The sequence below is a fragment of the Chrysemys picta genome, chromosome 1 (assembly GCF_011386835.1).
Source record: "Chrysemys picta bellii isolate R12L10 chromosome 1, ASM1138683v2, whole genome shotgun sequence".
NCBI lineage: Eukaryota > Metazoa > Chordata > Testudines > Emydidae > Chrysemys > Chrysemys picta.
In genome coordinates, this window is record NC_088791.1 from 47,203,073 (window position 1) to 47,219,307 (window position 16,235).

The 16,235-nt window shown below is 38.1% G+C and overlaps 1 protein-coding gene across 1 annotated transcript in view; it reads left to right on the top strand.

Moving 5' to 3' along the window:
- Positions 1-16,235, top strand: part of CTTNBP2 (cortactin binding protein 2) — a 196,976-nt gene that overhangs the window by 77,421 nt on the left and 103,320 nt on the right. The window contains 2 exon segments of the mRNA XM_005285758.5: positions 5,524-5,727; positions 14,455-14,554. Of these exon segments, the coding sequence (XP_005285815.2) occupies positions 5,524-5,727; positions 14,455-14,554 (304 nt within the window).

The window sequence follows — 16,235 nt, forward strand, 5'->3', positions numbered from 1 at the left end:
GCCTTCTGTAAGCGTGAGGATATTAGAGCTCTACAAACATGAATTAATTTTGAGAATTGCCTATGTATAGTTTCTCTGATGGTATGTGTTCCTCCAATGCCATTGAGTTTTCTGAACCTTTTAGAAAACAGTGCCTATCTGGAGCCATTCAATCCCCTTCTCATGGCACCAAATAATTTTATAACTGTTTATAAAAGAGCAGTGCAATCCTAACCACCTTTCTTCACACCTGGAGAAATTCACATTTAAGCAGTATGTTTGGTGTCCTCTTGTATTTCTGGAGTGTGTGATGCATGCACCTGCTGTTTAATTTCTCTGAGAAAGAGGCTCACTCCCTACCTCACTAACCAATGGTTAGCATGGAGGATGTTTACATTTTAGCAGCTCCATATTTTCCTCATGTTAAAGGCCTTATGAATCAGGGCACTGATCCACCTTTGGATCAACTGCTGAATCTGTCATCATCTTTGTTTCCAAATATTCCCTTGTTGGAAAAGGTCAGCATAAGAATAGCAAGTATTAGCCCCTTTCTAGGCCATGACTGCACAGGGAGAGAGGACCTCTCCAAAAAGAAGTCAGTCACACCTATAAATCGGGGGTAGTCGATAGGCAAACCGCAGGCCAAATCTGGACCACTGGACGCTTTTGAAAGGACCCTGAAATCTTTGTATTTACTACTTCTTATTATTATTATTATCATCATCATTATTATTTTTCATTATTTTTTCTGGAGTCTGGACCTTGATTATACCTTGACCAAGAAATTTGGACCTTGACAAAAAAATTGACCCTCTCTGCTGCACAGGAACTTTCATTAGCAGTGATGAGCATTTGGATGGTTCAGAGGTTTTGGTGCGGTCAGTCTCAGTCCTAAAAACTCCCCCAGCCCTTTCTTAGACTCCATACTGTAGAGACTTGAGTTTTTATTTGATACGACAAAATTGTTAAGGAAATTAACTACAATCTATGTAGTTTTTACATTGTCTGTAGGACAGAAACCATCTCTATATAAATTCTATCAGCTCTATATATGGAGAGCTGTTTTACATGTTAAGTAGGTGACGGTACATAAGGCTCTCCGGATCACTATTGTGACTAAGGCAGTTTTGATGGCATACCTTCATAATGCATAGAAATCTGTCAGTCTGCTACCTGGCATTCTTAACCTGTGTTTCAAGAGCACTTTTCAGTCAATGTGGCATCTAGATATGATCCTTGCTTTGTTGTATTGCTTGTCAAACTCCTATATGTGGGAATATACAGAGGTAATTCTCAAAGAAGAAAGGTTATTTATCACAAACCATTCATGTCCTTTTCCCCTTGTAATTCAAATTCTATAGTTTAGGACTTTGAGGTTTAGTGGAGGGAGCTGAAGGAGTTTGGACCATTTGCTCTGAATGTTTGGTATGGTCAGAGGGCTCTTGTGGGACTGTAACTGGGACTGCTTTCTACAAGATTTCTAAAGCTCAGTGGCAATGGAAACATATCCCATAAATTGGAATGCGCAGAGGTAGGTAAATACTAATAACTCTAATTTATAGACCTAGAAACTGAGTCAGAGAGAAGATGAGTGACTTGCCTGTGATCCCCCAGCAACACAGTGCAGGGACAGAATTTGTCAAAGCCCCTTGCTTTAAACTTTTAAACTTCCCCTTGTGTGTGTTTGTGTTCCTTAAATGCGGGACTTGATAAGGAACTTAATCTACCTTCATGTATTTTTGGCATATGCTATAAGAGAACTAAACCTTTATGTGCAGGATGGTGTACAAACATGAAAGATATGGTCCCTGCCTTGAAATAGCTTATGCTTAGTAAAGGCAAAACAGACAGATGGTGGTTAGTTTGGTACATGGGGATAGATTTAAATAACACCTTTTTTATTTACAATATATGGTTAGTAACCACCTGACAGTCTCATTGTAAACCCCTCCCCCTTATTTACCATCTTTGTTTATTTTGCCTTTTTAGAGGTTGAACTCTTGGAGGCAAAGATTGTTTTCTAGTGTTTGTACAGCACCTATCATGTTATAGGCACTACTGGAAACAAACAATAGTATTTAGGTTTCCAAACTCTCTGAATTGCTAGAGATTCAGTTATTAAAAGTAATATTCAACTTAATTTAAACCTTATTTGTTTAATCTTTGCACAGAGTGTTTAGTATTTTTATTTTGCATCAACAAGGACTGACTCATTTAAAAATTAGTGTGCTGAAATGTTGTTTGTATTTTATTGTACAGTAAGTGCTGGTGAAAATCAGTCAGAATTTGTTATAAGTGTTCAAAAACATAGTAAGCGGATTGGTTAATATATTTGAAAGGCTTTTAGAGTCAGATTGAAATTTGATGTTTATTGGCAGGTCAGTAAATCCATGACTTCATTTCCTTTTACTGTGAAGTCAGGAGGAGTGGTAGAAAGCCTATTAACTGAATTTTTTTCTTTCATTAATGGCAAATCAGTCGCCTGGTTAGGTCAGTTTCTTTCTTAAAGCAATGCTGCACTGTAAACATTGGAATATTATCACTTTCTGTGATGGAAAAATTTTGGTTCTAAAGAAGAACAAAAACTGATATAGAATAAAAGGAGATTACAAGTTGCATCAGTAATATGTTCTTTTGTATCAAGATAACAATATCTACAGCTTTAAATACCGCTGAGAAAACCCCCCCACCTTTTGTCATGTATGTTGAACAAGGTGTATATGAAAAAGTGAAAATATACTCTTAGTGTTTCTTGTTTGTTTTGATTCCTAAATATCCATGGATTTGACTTCCTAGAGAAATAAGTGTTTAAAACTGAAATGATTATAGTCAATTGGATTTCCATACCCCTGGGATTTCTTCTTTCTTTTTCTTCTTGGTTTTGCATCACTCTTCAATCGGAGTATGTATTTATTCAGTTCATTCCAATATTGATTGATTTTTCCTTTGTATGTGATTGGCTTAGAAGGTAAATAGGATGTGAGGAGAGATTGATCTGGGCTTTGAAATTAACCATCTCCACATTCTGAAGCTGATGCCAGAAGCTGTTTTTCTATCCCTCTGCCCTTCATTACTGTATGTCCTGCAAGCTGTCACAGATGCTTCACTTTTGCATATGAAACCGTATACCTTACTGATATTTCCTAACCTTATTATACAGTATCCTGGATGAATACAAATCTGTTATGCTGCTTTGCAATGACAACAGAAGTTAAAATATGCATTTATGTGATTACTTCGTTTGTGTGTCTTATGCAGTAGAAGCTTTTCATCCATTCTTAATCTAGCACAATGCGTTTCATCACTGGAATGCAACAGTATATTTGCCCTCGCGAAAAGCTGAAAATGAGAATAAAGGTACCAGATGTCCATTTACAGTAATGCACAATAAGCATTCTTTCTCTGATATTCTTATTAATGATGTTGAAAAATCTTGTGCGACTTTTCAACAAAAGCAGAAACCTCAGAAATGTTGTTAATGTTTCAAAATGGCTTGGCATAGTGAACCTTATGTTTTCAGTAAAGTGTTAAGCCCCCTACTCACCCTACCTCCCAGTGTCCAAAAATCATTCCATCACAAACAAGACTAATTCCTAAAATGGAAAAGCAAGTTCAGGCAAAGAGGATTAACATTTAAGGAGATGCTGACACACTAGATATATCCACAGGAAGCAGTATCAAAAACACAGGGAAATACAATAAAGTCAATTAAAACCTTTGGTTAGTTCAAACAAAATTTCTACCTACACTAGCAGTTTAGGCTTACAAGATGATACAAGGCAGAAACAATGGAAAGAAAAACAGCTTTCATAATTGTATTTTATTTTTCTTTCCATTATTCCTCAGTCACTTTTGTACCTTGTAAGAATAAATGTTCACAAACATCTGAACTCTACTTTATATGTATAGTATTTCTGACTTCTCAAAAGGTGAAGTTTGGCTTATATTTTTCTTAGTAAAGTAAAAATAATTCTAGAGGATTTTTCTGTAATCTAAAAAGCCACAAGGTATAGAATTTATGAGAAGTAATTTAAATTGTATAAATCTTATTTTGTAAACCTCTAGATTTTCTTTCGTAGCCCGCTTTAAAAATAAGAGTAAAACTATTGATATATCTTCATACAACTTCAAAGTTGGCCTTCAATTTGAAGTAGTATACCATGTAACTTTAAATGATTGATATGGCTGCTGATATATATGGTAGTGTTTTTTTATAGTTGCCTATACAATTTATAAAAAATTATAAAATGAGTAATAAGTTAATTTATCTTTCTGAAAGTACTACAAATAAATATTATGCTGCCTCTCTGTACTATAGTAGTAAAATGTATTTTATTTTGAAATTATCAAGCTAAAAGTATCTTATTTTGAAAACAATTCTAAAAGAGCTCCAACTAATTATTTTTTGTTAGTTTTAGCTGGGAATCTGACTATGTATTTTCTTATATGATCAGATTTCAGTATCATATAGGAGGGTGTTTGTGCACATACATGCACTGTAAATAGAGTAATCTATTCAAAAAGGAAAAATGGTGTGAATTCTCATTTTCAAAGGGTAAAGTGTGTGTGTGTGTCTGACACACACACACACACACACACATATTAACATTTATATTTTTCAATCCCTTTTCTTATTTTCTTTTGCAGTCTTTTGATCAAGGAAGAGTACACAAAGTCTTCCATACTATATGCAGCAGACTTCATGCATTTAACAAACTCTCCTCTAAAGCTGCTAAGTAATAATATGTGGAATGTCTAACAAGATAACTCCTAAGATTTCTAAAGCTCTGTTTTGTAGATTGCCGTTTTCATTGGATGACTTGAAAGCTTTTATCAGTAATTTTGATGTAACTAGCTACTTATTCTACATTGGCTCGTCTCAAAATAAAATAGAAATCACAGTACTGCTGAGTAAAATGAACATATATATTAAGGCAAAGTTCAACAACAAATATGTATATTACAGGGCTTCTGCAAACCTTTATGTTGAGCTGTCCTCTTGTTAATTCTTTATTTTTAAAGTATAACTGAAGCACTTTGAACCAATTTTTCTATCTTATTTGGCTATGATACTCTTTCAGGTTTAAATATTATTATAAGGTTAAGATTTTGAAGAAAAATCAACTTTGCAGATGAAAATAAAAAGCACCTACTTATATGAAAATATATCTGGAATAATTTTCGATTTAGCTACAATTAAAATAAAGCCAGAATTGTATAAGGTTGTAATGTCAGAAATTTTGGAGTGTGGAAGTTGTTTGTGATGTTCCCAAAGTTTTTATTTGTGTTAACCCATGATGATAGAATCCTATTAATTTGAGTTAACAATGAACATAACTTCTTACCACTGTGTGTGATTTTAATTGTCTTTTGAGGTAGGGGAAAAAAATAACATTACAAGACTCATGCTAAACCTTAACAGACCCTATAGTGTTGATGAATCTGTTTAGGTTTTCTTTTATATATTTTAATAGCTCGGAAATAATGCACAGCCTTAATTTATTCATGTGTCTTCCCTCTAACATCTGTCGCTTTAACTCGCAGGCTGGTCTCCCTCCCTAACCCCTTTGTTAACGAGTGGTGGTCCTGTCCCCCTGGGTGGCAGGCCCACCCTTCTTCACCAAACTGCTGCCCAGGGAAATGTCACTTTATTGTCAATGCTGCTTAATGAAGAAGGATTGGACATTAATTATTTCTGTGAAGATGGTTATTCTGCCTTGTATTCTGCTGCTATGAATGGACATACAGGTAAGGGATTCACAGTTTTGTTAAACTGTAAAATAAAGTAATAGAAGCATTAATAATTTGAAAATAAAGCCCACTTTGTGCCTGATCCAGAACCGGTTTGAAGTCAAAGAAAAGACTTCTGTTAACTTCCATGGGCTTCTGATCAGATGTTTTATCAGTAAGAATGTCCATAGATGATAAATTTGAGCAAAATATCAGTTGGCATACACGTACATTTGAAGTCTGTTGTCAGTGATTTTCTGTGGAAGGGATCATGGATTTCATTATTAGTATGAAATTAGAGATGAGAGGATTTAAAAAAAAGTGATTTTATCTAGGCAAGTTAAAACGAAGTAGTGTCATTTATTCAAATGAATTTGAACATGCATTATACATAGGTAGTGCTTGGTAGGAAAGTAAAATGCTCCATCTAAAATAACTGAAACAAAATAGCCCTAATTTCCTCTACATAACAAATAACTGATGTGAGCGTATGTAAATTCATGATGTATTTGTTAACTTCTGTTTCTATTAAATTTAAAAAAAAGAGTTCTAGAAAAGTTCAAGTGCCTGGAGCCTTTCAGCAGTATGCTGTCTTGTACCATTTTCTGATATGATCCAACCAAGTGTCAAGTATATTAGAAATGAACAAAATATTTCATTGATACAAAGCAGGAACAATATTTTTTAAAATAGCTGATACAAGTGTACCACACATGCCTTTTTATGAGCACTTTCTCTCTAAAAATTGGAAGATGCAAACTAAATCTGAATCAGTACTAATATAAAATTCTGCTTGGGATAGACTCTACAAACCCCACGTTTTTCCTTTCTGAGACATCAAAGTTGAAATCCCTGTCTCCATTCGAGTCAATGGAAGTTTTGCAATTGACTACAGTAAAGCTAGGATTTTACCCCAGGGGAGGTGATGGACTATAGTGGGTTTGATTTATAGTCACTGTTTTTAATATTGTGGGTTTAGATCTATTAAGTGGAGATTGTATGGGGAGTGTCTAATTATGTGACTGGTCTTAAATTGTTATAGAAAAACTGTTCTAATTTTGTTATGTTCACAGGCCAAATTTTCAAACTAGAAGCATAAAATTAGCTCCTAAATCCATAATTAGACACCTAAACAAATGGCCTGATTTTCAGAAGTGCTGACTACTCAGCAGCTCCTATTGATCTCAGTGAGAGTTTATGGGAACGCGCTTTACCCTTGAAATACCCAATAAGAAAGTTCTACAGAATTAATGGAAACAGCATCCCTTAAATATTTAATTACTGTAATATAAGTCTTATAATTGTAGCTGAATATATACTGTAATTTTTAGGTATTAGATTGTTGCTTTCTAAAACAAATAATATATTGCAGTAGTTTTGATTCTACATCAGTATCTGAAAAATATTTAATAATTGTATGAGTTATAGGGTTACCATCTTTTAATTTTTAAAAAGGAGGACACTCCATGGGGACCCGGCCCCGCACCTTCCCCGCCCCAACTCTGCCCCTCCCCTGGACGCTCCGCCCCCTGCTCCTCCCCCTCCCCTGCTTCCCACGAATCAAATGTTCACGGGAAGCCTGAAACAGGGAGGTAGCAGGTAAGCTGGGGCGGGGTGCAGCGTGGCCCAGTCCGGCCCCCCTGGCTGAGCGGCTCCCTGTGGCGGCCTGCCAGCCCAGGCCAAGTGGCTCTGGGCCCGGCGTCTCCCACCCGGCTTGGCTCGGGCCCTGGGGCACTGGCCCCCGGCCCGGCCCCCGGCCTGGCACCGCGCCCCCGGCTCCCGTCCCGGCACCGTGCCCCCGGCCCGGCACCGCCCCGGCCCCGCACCCCCGGCTCCTGCCGAGCACCGCCGGCCCCGGCCCGGCCCCGCACTGCCAGCCCCAGCCCCACAGGCCCCGGCCGAGCACCGCCGAGCCCTCCCTCCCTATTTTCCCGGACATGTCCGGCTTTTTGGGATTTCCCCCTGGATGGGGATTTGAGCCCCAAAAAGCCGGACATGTCCGGGAAAATCCGGACGTATGGTAACCCTAATGAGTTAGGTTTTCACCATTTCCTTAGCTACCAACTGGCTTGTATAAAATAGGTCTCTCATTTGTTTCTGGTGTCATCTTAAAGTACAGTATATGCTAGTTGAGACCTCTCTGAAAAATCATATTTGTAAAATTGTTGGTAGAAAGGTTGTAATTCTTAACTTAAATTCAGACAAACTTATTTAATTGGATAAATGCAACTTCAAAATTAATCCATTATATATTTTCTAATAGGCTTAAGAAAGTGTCATGATGAAGCACCTACAGTAGACAGTCCTGGCTTAATTGACCATGAGAACAGAGATGATATTGGTCTGAATCTGGGGATGGGAAAATGGTTAAATGACTCTTAGTTTGAGGGACTGTAGATTGAATTGAGTAGTTTTGGCTAGCAGACAACTTAGGCATAGTTTTTTCCCCTTCTGTGGAAGGACCTCACCCATGAGCTTATATCCACACCATTTGTTTGTTTGGGAGCATGAGTGTGTTCTGAATTGCAATTGGAATGGTTAAAGGGGATTTCGAGACTTCTAGAACCAGTCTCTCCCCTGAAGCAGCTCCTTTGTTTCTCTTGGGCAGTAGCTGGCTGGAAAAGAACCATAGCTGTCATGTGTCTGCCCCCCCCATTCCCCCGATGCATGTGATAGGTTAAGGGCAGAGGTAGACTGCAGCTGCTCTTCACCAATTCAGTTGAAATATGCTCCTTTAGGATTCATAGCCAACTGATGAAAGGTAGAGCAGTCCTTAAACTGCTAAACTATGCTAGGGCTGGTGCAAATCGACCCACAGGAGCAGGGAGCTGTAACCAGCACCCTGACAGTGCTCCCTGCCATGTTCCTGTGCTGAGAATGTGGCCTGGGCTCCTTGTTGCAAGAGAGATGAGAACACTCAGGATATTCTTTCCAAGTCTATTCACACTAGGTACAAAATTCCTGTTCTTAGGCAGTTCCGCTTTCAGAGCTCCGGCTGCAACCATTTTCAGGACATTTAGCCCACAGCAGCTTTTTTCTGCTTTCCATGCAAAGTGTGTGTGTGTGTGTGTGTGTGTGTGTGTGTGTGTGTGAGATAATGCTTGCCCCCAAAGTATAAGGTAAACACTCCTTTTGTGTTTGAATGGATGTTGAGAAATAGTTTTTCCCATTTGGCCGCAGTAACCAGTCTGTGGGAAATTGAGCAAATCAGTTTGCCAATCCATCTTTGTTTGACCTGCTAACAAAACGCGAACCACTTCAACTTACTACACTTTGAAAAGGATCTTCTGCTTTTGGACACAAAATGTGTCACACATAATTGAGCTAATCCATCCAAGTGTCTACATTATATTGATAATCCTAGCCATTCACTGGAGGTGACAGAGGGAGGGAGAATGAAATGATAAATCCAGCTGAAAAACCCAGGAGAGGTGAAGAGTACAGTACTCCTTAGAATAAACTATAGAAAATTATGTGCATTAACTGTACTCTGTGTTCAGCTATAACAGTGGGGGATGCCCCTTAAATAGTTGAGATTTGTAGGCATACCTGTTTTGTCCATTCTTTTATCACTTTTACCATAACAGTTATCAAAGACTTGGAGAAGGAGCCAGAAAGCATGCTGGCCAAATACTAAGAATTGGTGTAAAGGAACCTCTTTTCATTTTATTCCAAAGAGATTTATGGGGTTGGCAAGAAAGAATTCATATTTTAAATTAAATAGATGTTTGGATTAAGATGGAAATACATGAAGGAAAGACAGGAAAGAAGCTATAATAGTATTGACATTTGTCAGAGCAGTACTTCTACTGAGAAACAGTTGAACAGTATATCTGTGTTTTTCACTGGATTTCAGTTATAAATACAAATGTTGGGCAAAGTAGCTGAATGAGGACTTCTTGATGATTTGCAAAAGTCTTTCAGATGAATATTCTAGTATAGGGCTAGCTTATCATGGCTGTGATGTCCAAAAATAGATTCCTAAAGTTAGGCTTCTAACTCCTTACTCAGGCTCATAAAAGTTTGACCTGAGTTTCAAAAGTGCTAAGTACCCAATAGCTTTCAGTGACTTCAGTGTGAGGTTCTGGGTTCTCAGTATCTTTAAATAAGTGACTTTATTTTCAGGTAAGTAAATTTAGGCTCCTGTTTTTGAAAATCTTGTTCCCTGATGTTTGGTGATTTACACAATCAGTCCATAATACTCACCTAAACATTTTAGAGAGAGTTAACCAGAGAAAAATATTCATTCAGAAATTAATAAAAACGAGTTTCACTTGACAAAGCTTGGGTTTTGGGTTTGAGCCACATTATTGTTGCTCAAAAGTTGGGGCAGGAGCATAAATCCGTGATTTTCCTTTGGGCCCATCCCTAGAAAAGAGACAATTGCAGTAGAACCTCAGAGTTATGAACACCTTGGGAATGGAGGTTGTTTGTAACTCTGAAATGTTCGTAACTCTGAACAAAATATTATGGTTCTTTCAAAACTTTACAACAGAACATTGACTTACTACAGCTTTGCAGCTTTACTTTGAAACTTTACTATGCAGAAAAAAAATGCTGCTTTCCCTTTATTATTTTAATAGTTTACCTTTAACACAGTTCTGTACTGTTTGCTTTTTTAAAATATTCTTTTTGTCTCTTCTGCTGCCTGATTGTGTACTTCCGGTTCCAAATGAGGTGTGTGGTTGACTGGTCAGTTCATAACTCTGGTGTTTGTAACTCTGAGTTTCTACTGTAACTATGGAAATTTTTCTTGTAAGAAATACACTCTGATCAGGTTATTTTTCTTGTAAGAAATACACTCTGAGCAGGTTATGTGCTTTCTTAAGTTTATATGCATGTAGATGGCATTCCAATCTCTTGTGGAAGAAAAAGCAGAAAATTATATCATTAATATATACTTTAAATATCTTGAATGAATTTGGCTGTGGAATGGGTGAATCAATTTAATTTTCTACTGTTTCATTTAACGTGTTATTTTGGAAAAAGTTCACTATAGAAAGTGTTGTTAAAGTTTGCAAGTGTAGTTCAGTTGTAAAGTCATCCGTAGTAATAAGATGTAATTTCAGAGCATTGACGCACCTGTGGAAGTTTTTAAAAAACCAAGTACATGCTCTAGTTTTAACATATCTCATTTTTCTTGTTGCATCTGTGACGGGTTGGATCACAGAAAACCCCTTGGGCACTGCCAACTGATGTGCTGAGACTACTTCTAACCCGCTTCCCCTGGCAGCTTGGGACGTCAGTGCCATGCCTGGTTTGAGCCAGACACACTAGCCTGCTGCAGACCCAGACCCAGGTCTGAACCAGGTCCCCCAAAAGCTGCAGGCTTAACTGAAAACAGCTTAAGAGTGGGGTCCAAACCCTAAATAAATCTGTTTTATCTGTATAAAGCTTATGCAGGGTAAACTCATAAATTGCTCGCCCTCTATAACACTGATAGATATGCACAGTTGTTTGTCCCCCTTCCCCAAGGTATTAATACATACTCTGGGTTAATTAATAAGTAAAAAGTGATTTTATTAAATACAAAAAGTAGGATTTAAGTGGTTCCAAGTAATAACAGACAGAACAAAGTGAATTACATAAGAACATAAGAAAGGCCGTACCGGGTCAGACCAAAGGTCCATCTAGCCCAGTATCCTGTCTACTGACAGTGGCCAATGCCAGGTGCCCCAGAGGGAGTGAACCTAACAGGCAATGATCAAGTGATCTCTCTCCTGCCATCCATCTCCACCCTCTGACAGACAGAGGCTAGGGACACCATTCCTTACCCGTCCTGGCTAATAGCCATGAATGGACTTAACCACCATGAGTTTATCCAGTTCTCTTTTAAACTCTGTTATAGTCCTAGCCTTCACAACCTCCTCAGGTAAGGAGTTCCACAAGTTGACTGTGCGCTGCGTGAAGAAGAACTTCCTTTTATTTGTTTTAAACCTGCTGCCTATTAATTTCATTTGATGACCCCCAGTTCTTGTATTATGGGAATAAGTAAATAACTTTTCCTTAACCACTTTCTCCACATCACTCATGATTTTATATACCTCTATCATATCCCCCCTTAGTCTCCTCTTTTCCAAGCTGAAAAGTCCTAGCCTCTTTAATCTCTCCTCATATGGGACCTGTTCCAAACCCTTAATCATTTTAGTTGCCATTTTCTGAACCTTTTCTAGTGCCAGTATATCTTTTTTTAAATGAGGAGACCACATCTGTACGCAGTATTCGAGATGAGGGAATACCATCGATTTATATAAGGGCAATAATATATTCTCAGTCTTATTCTCTATCCCCTTTTTTAATGATTCCTAACATCCTGTTTGCTTTTTTGACTGCCTCTGCACACTGCGTGGACATTTTCAGAGAACTATCCACGATGACTCCAAGATCTCTTTCCTGACTTGTTGTAGCTAAATTAGCCCCCATCATATTGTATGTATAGTTGGGGTTATTTTTTTGCAATGTGCATTACTTTACATTTATCCACATTAAATTTCATTTGCCATTTTTTGCCCAATCACTTAGTTTTGTGAGATCTTTTTGAAGTTCTTCACAGTCTGCTTTGGTCTTAACTATCTTTAGCAGTTTAGTATCCTCTGCAAACTTTGCCACCTCACTGTTTACCCCTTTCTCCAGATCATTATGAATAAGTTGAATAGGATCGGTCCGAGGACTGACCCTTGGGGAACACCACTAGTTACCCCTCTCCATTCTGAGAATTTACCATTAATTCCTACCTTTTGTTTCCTGTCTTTTAACCAGTTCTCAATCCATGAAAGGACCTTCCCTTTTATCCCATGGCAGCTTAATTTACATAAGATCCTTTGGTGGGAGACCTTGTCAAAGGCTTTCTGGAAATCTAAGTACACTATGTCCACTGGATCCCCCTTGTCCACATGTTTGTTGACCCCTTCAAAGAATTCTAATAGATTAGTAAAACATCATTTCCCTGAACAGAAACCATGTTGACTATTGCTCAACAGTTTGTTTTTCTATGTGTCGGACAATTTTATTCTTAACTATTGTTTCGACTAATTTGCCTGGTACAGTCGTTAGACTTACCGGTCTGTAATTGCTGGGATCACCTCTAGTGCCCTTTTTAAATATTGGCGTTACATTAGCTAACTTCCAGTCATTGGGTACAGAAGCCGATTTAAAGGACAGGTTACAAACCTTAGTTAACAGTTCCGCAACTTCACATTTGAGTTCTTTCAGAACTCTTGGGTGAATGCCATCTGGTCCCGGTGACTTGTTAATGTTAAGTTTATCAATTAATTCCAAAACCACCTCTCTTGACACTTCAATCCATGACAGTTCCTCAGATTTGTCACCTACAGAAGCCAGCTCAGGTTTGGGAATCTCCCTAACATCTTCAGCCGTGAAGACTGAAGCAAAGAATCCATTTAGTTTCTCCGCAATGACTTTATTGTCTTTAAGCGCTCCTTTTGTATCTCGATCATCAAGGGGCCCCACTGGTTGTTTAGCAGGCTTCCTACTTCTGATGTTCTTAAAAAACATTTTGTTATTACCTTTGGAGTTTTTGGCTAGCCGTTCTTCAAACTCCTCTTTGGCTTTTCTTATTACATTCTTGCACTTAATTTGACAGTGTTTATGCTTCTTTCTATTTGCCTCACTAGGATTTGACTTCCACTTTTTAAAGGAAGTCTTTTTATCTCTCACTGCTTCTTTTACATGGTTGTTAAGCCACGGTGGCTCTTTTTTAGTTCTTTTACTGTGTTCCTTAATTTGGGGTATACATTGAAGTTGGGCCTCTATTATGGTGTCTTTTAAAAAGCGCCCATGCAGCTTGCAGGGATTTCATTTTAGTCACTGTACCTTTTAACTTCTGTTTAACTAACCCCCTCATTTTTGCATAGTTCCCCCTCTTGAAATTAAATGCCACAGTGTTGGGCTGTTGAGATGTTCTTCCCACCACAGGGATTACAGTAACCACGGGGGTGTGAGTGATTACCAAGCAAAATAAAATAAAACACGCAAGCCTATGCCTAATACAGTAAGAAGCTTAATACAGATAAAATCTCACCCTCAGAGATGTTCCAGTAAGCCTCTTTTACAGACTAGCCTCCTTCTAGTCAGGGTCCAGCAATCACTCACACCTCCGTGGTTACTGTAATTTGTTCCAGCGTCTTTCAGGTAGCCTCTCCACTCCCAAAGGATATCTCTTGAACTAGCTGAAGACCAAATGGAGGCGTCTCCCAGGGGTTTAAATAGATTTTCTCTTGTGGGTGGACACCCCTCCCTCCCCCTATGTAGAATCCCAGCTACAAGATGGAGTTTTGATGTCACCTGGGCAAGTCACATGTGCATGCACGACTCAGAACTTACAGATAACAGCCATTGTTCACATGCTACCTTGAACGTCCTCAGGTAGACTTCTTATGTGAATTGGAGCCTTCCAAGATCCAATGTCCATTAAGTGTTTCTTGATTGGGCACTTAACTTGCAAATTCCTTTCTAAAGAAGCTGCCCAAACGTCTTACTAAGGCTAGTTAAAATCCAACAAGTATACAGCCAATATTCATAACTTCGAATACAAAAATGATACATGCATACAAATAGGATAAATACATTCAGTAGATCATAACCTTTGCAGGGATATATTACATGGCATATGTAGCATAAAACATATTCCAGTTATGTCATATTTACATTCATAAGCATATGTCCATAAAGCATTATGGGGTGCAACGTCACATGTATCAATCTGCATTTGTGTTTACTTAATAGATTGTGTGAGATTGCTGCTGACTGCAGAAGCACAAGTTGATGCTGCTGATAAAAATGGTTTTACACCCTTGTGTTCAGCAGTTGCTCAGGGACATTTCAGGTAAGTGACATAAGATTTTTTTTCATGAAACTGTAGTACTCTTTAAGCATTATATTTTTAGCTATAGTTGTGCTTTTATCACATATTGAAAGCAAAATACCCAATCCCATAGTAATGCAACATTATGGTTGAGAATGTAAACAGATCTGTGTGTTTCCCATTGCAGCTTTAATTTGACCACCCACTATGCACATGTACTATTTGTAATTGCACCATGACAATTACAGTTTCCATAGGAACCATGACTTTGAATTTCCTGGCTTTCTTATACACACATTCTCGGCTATAATGTTGTATTAATGTAGGCATTTTCATTCATTTTTTTTATTTGATTTTTCTAAAACAAAAAGGAGAGAGAGCCAAAAAGGAGAGATGAGTCTACACTCAGATAAATAACTTGCATTTATTTTAAATTGTAACGTGAAATTCAAATGCATAAAATGTATTTGAAGTTCAAAAAAAGTTCTCTTTACACAATGACAGTCATTTAAAATCAAATAGAGTTTAACAAATAAAAAAAGTCTTTAAATAATCTGACTAAAAATTCCTTCCCTTTTCAGTTGCTCGGCTTGCACTACTGAGTGCTGTCATAATTTATTTATTTGTATTGCAGTAGTGCCTAAGAGCCTTAGTCATGGAACTGTATCCCACCATGCAATACAGAACAAAAAGACACTCTCTGCCTCTCCATCATAGTCTTTCACACCCAACAAACTTGTATTTCTAGTGCAAAAATGCCTTTGAGACCTCCCTTCCTGACATAACTGAAAGAAGCAAAAAGAGCACAGTGTTCTTTTACTTTCCATTGCAGGACATTTAGAAGTGGAAATTCTGCCTTTGACTGAGTGCCTCTTCTGACATAACTGTATTGTGTGTACTGCAGATCTTGCCTATTTTTATGCAGCACTTCTTCTTTAAAATGAGAGTGCAAGGAGCATTGAAGATTCTTGCTATATCTAGAGGGTTTTCAGATTCACAAACTCAGGGAGTACCAGGAAATGGATACTCATGGTGGATGGCCTGTAGGGATTCATTAAATTTTCATTTGTTTCTTAGTTTCTTGTTTTTTATTTTGTTTGTTTTTTTAAGGGGAAGATGGAATTTATCCAGACAGGTGTGTACTGAATCTCTAACCTTGTGGTCACATTGCTGCTATCCTTGTTTCCCCAAAATCTCCCTCCCCCCCCACTTTCTCCATCTGCCACACCCACTTATTGTATGTTGTCATAATGTAAAATCATCTTGGCAGGGACTGTCATTAGAGTCCCAGTCCTGAGAACTACTCTACAGATAATAGTGTATCTGGCCAAATGTTACACTATTTCATGTTAAATTTGTAAATTTACAGTAACTAGAGTAGGAGATGCCAGAAAACCCCACCACTTTGCATCCTCTCACTAAAATACATGTAACTTAGATATTTTCTTTTACATATTAAGTTATTTATTTCTGCTACTTACCCTGTCAACACATGGGTAGTTATGGCTCTGTTATACTTGTGGCACAGTAGAGCTTATGCTCTCTCTATCCCTGAGGGCTATTTATAAAGCTTGACATCCCTAAATATTTGCTTCTTCTTCGAGAGATGTCCCTGTGGGTGCTCCACTACAGGTGTTGGTGCGTCCCTGCGCCTTCGCCCGGAGATTTTTGCAGCAGTACTCATAGCGGCCACGCATGCTCA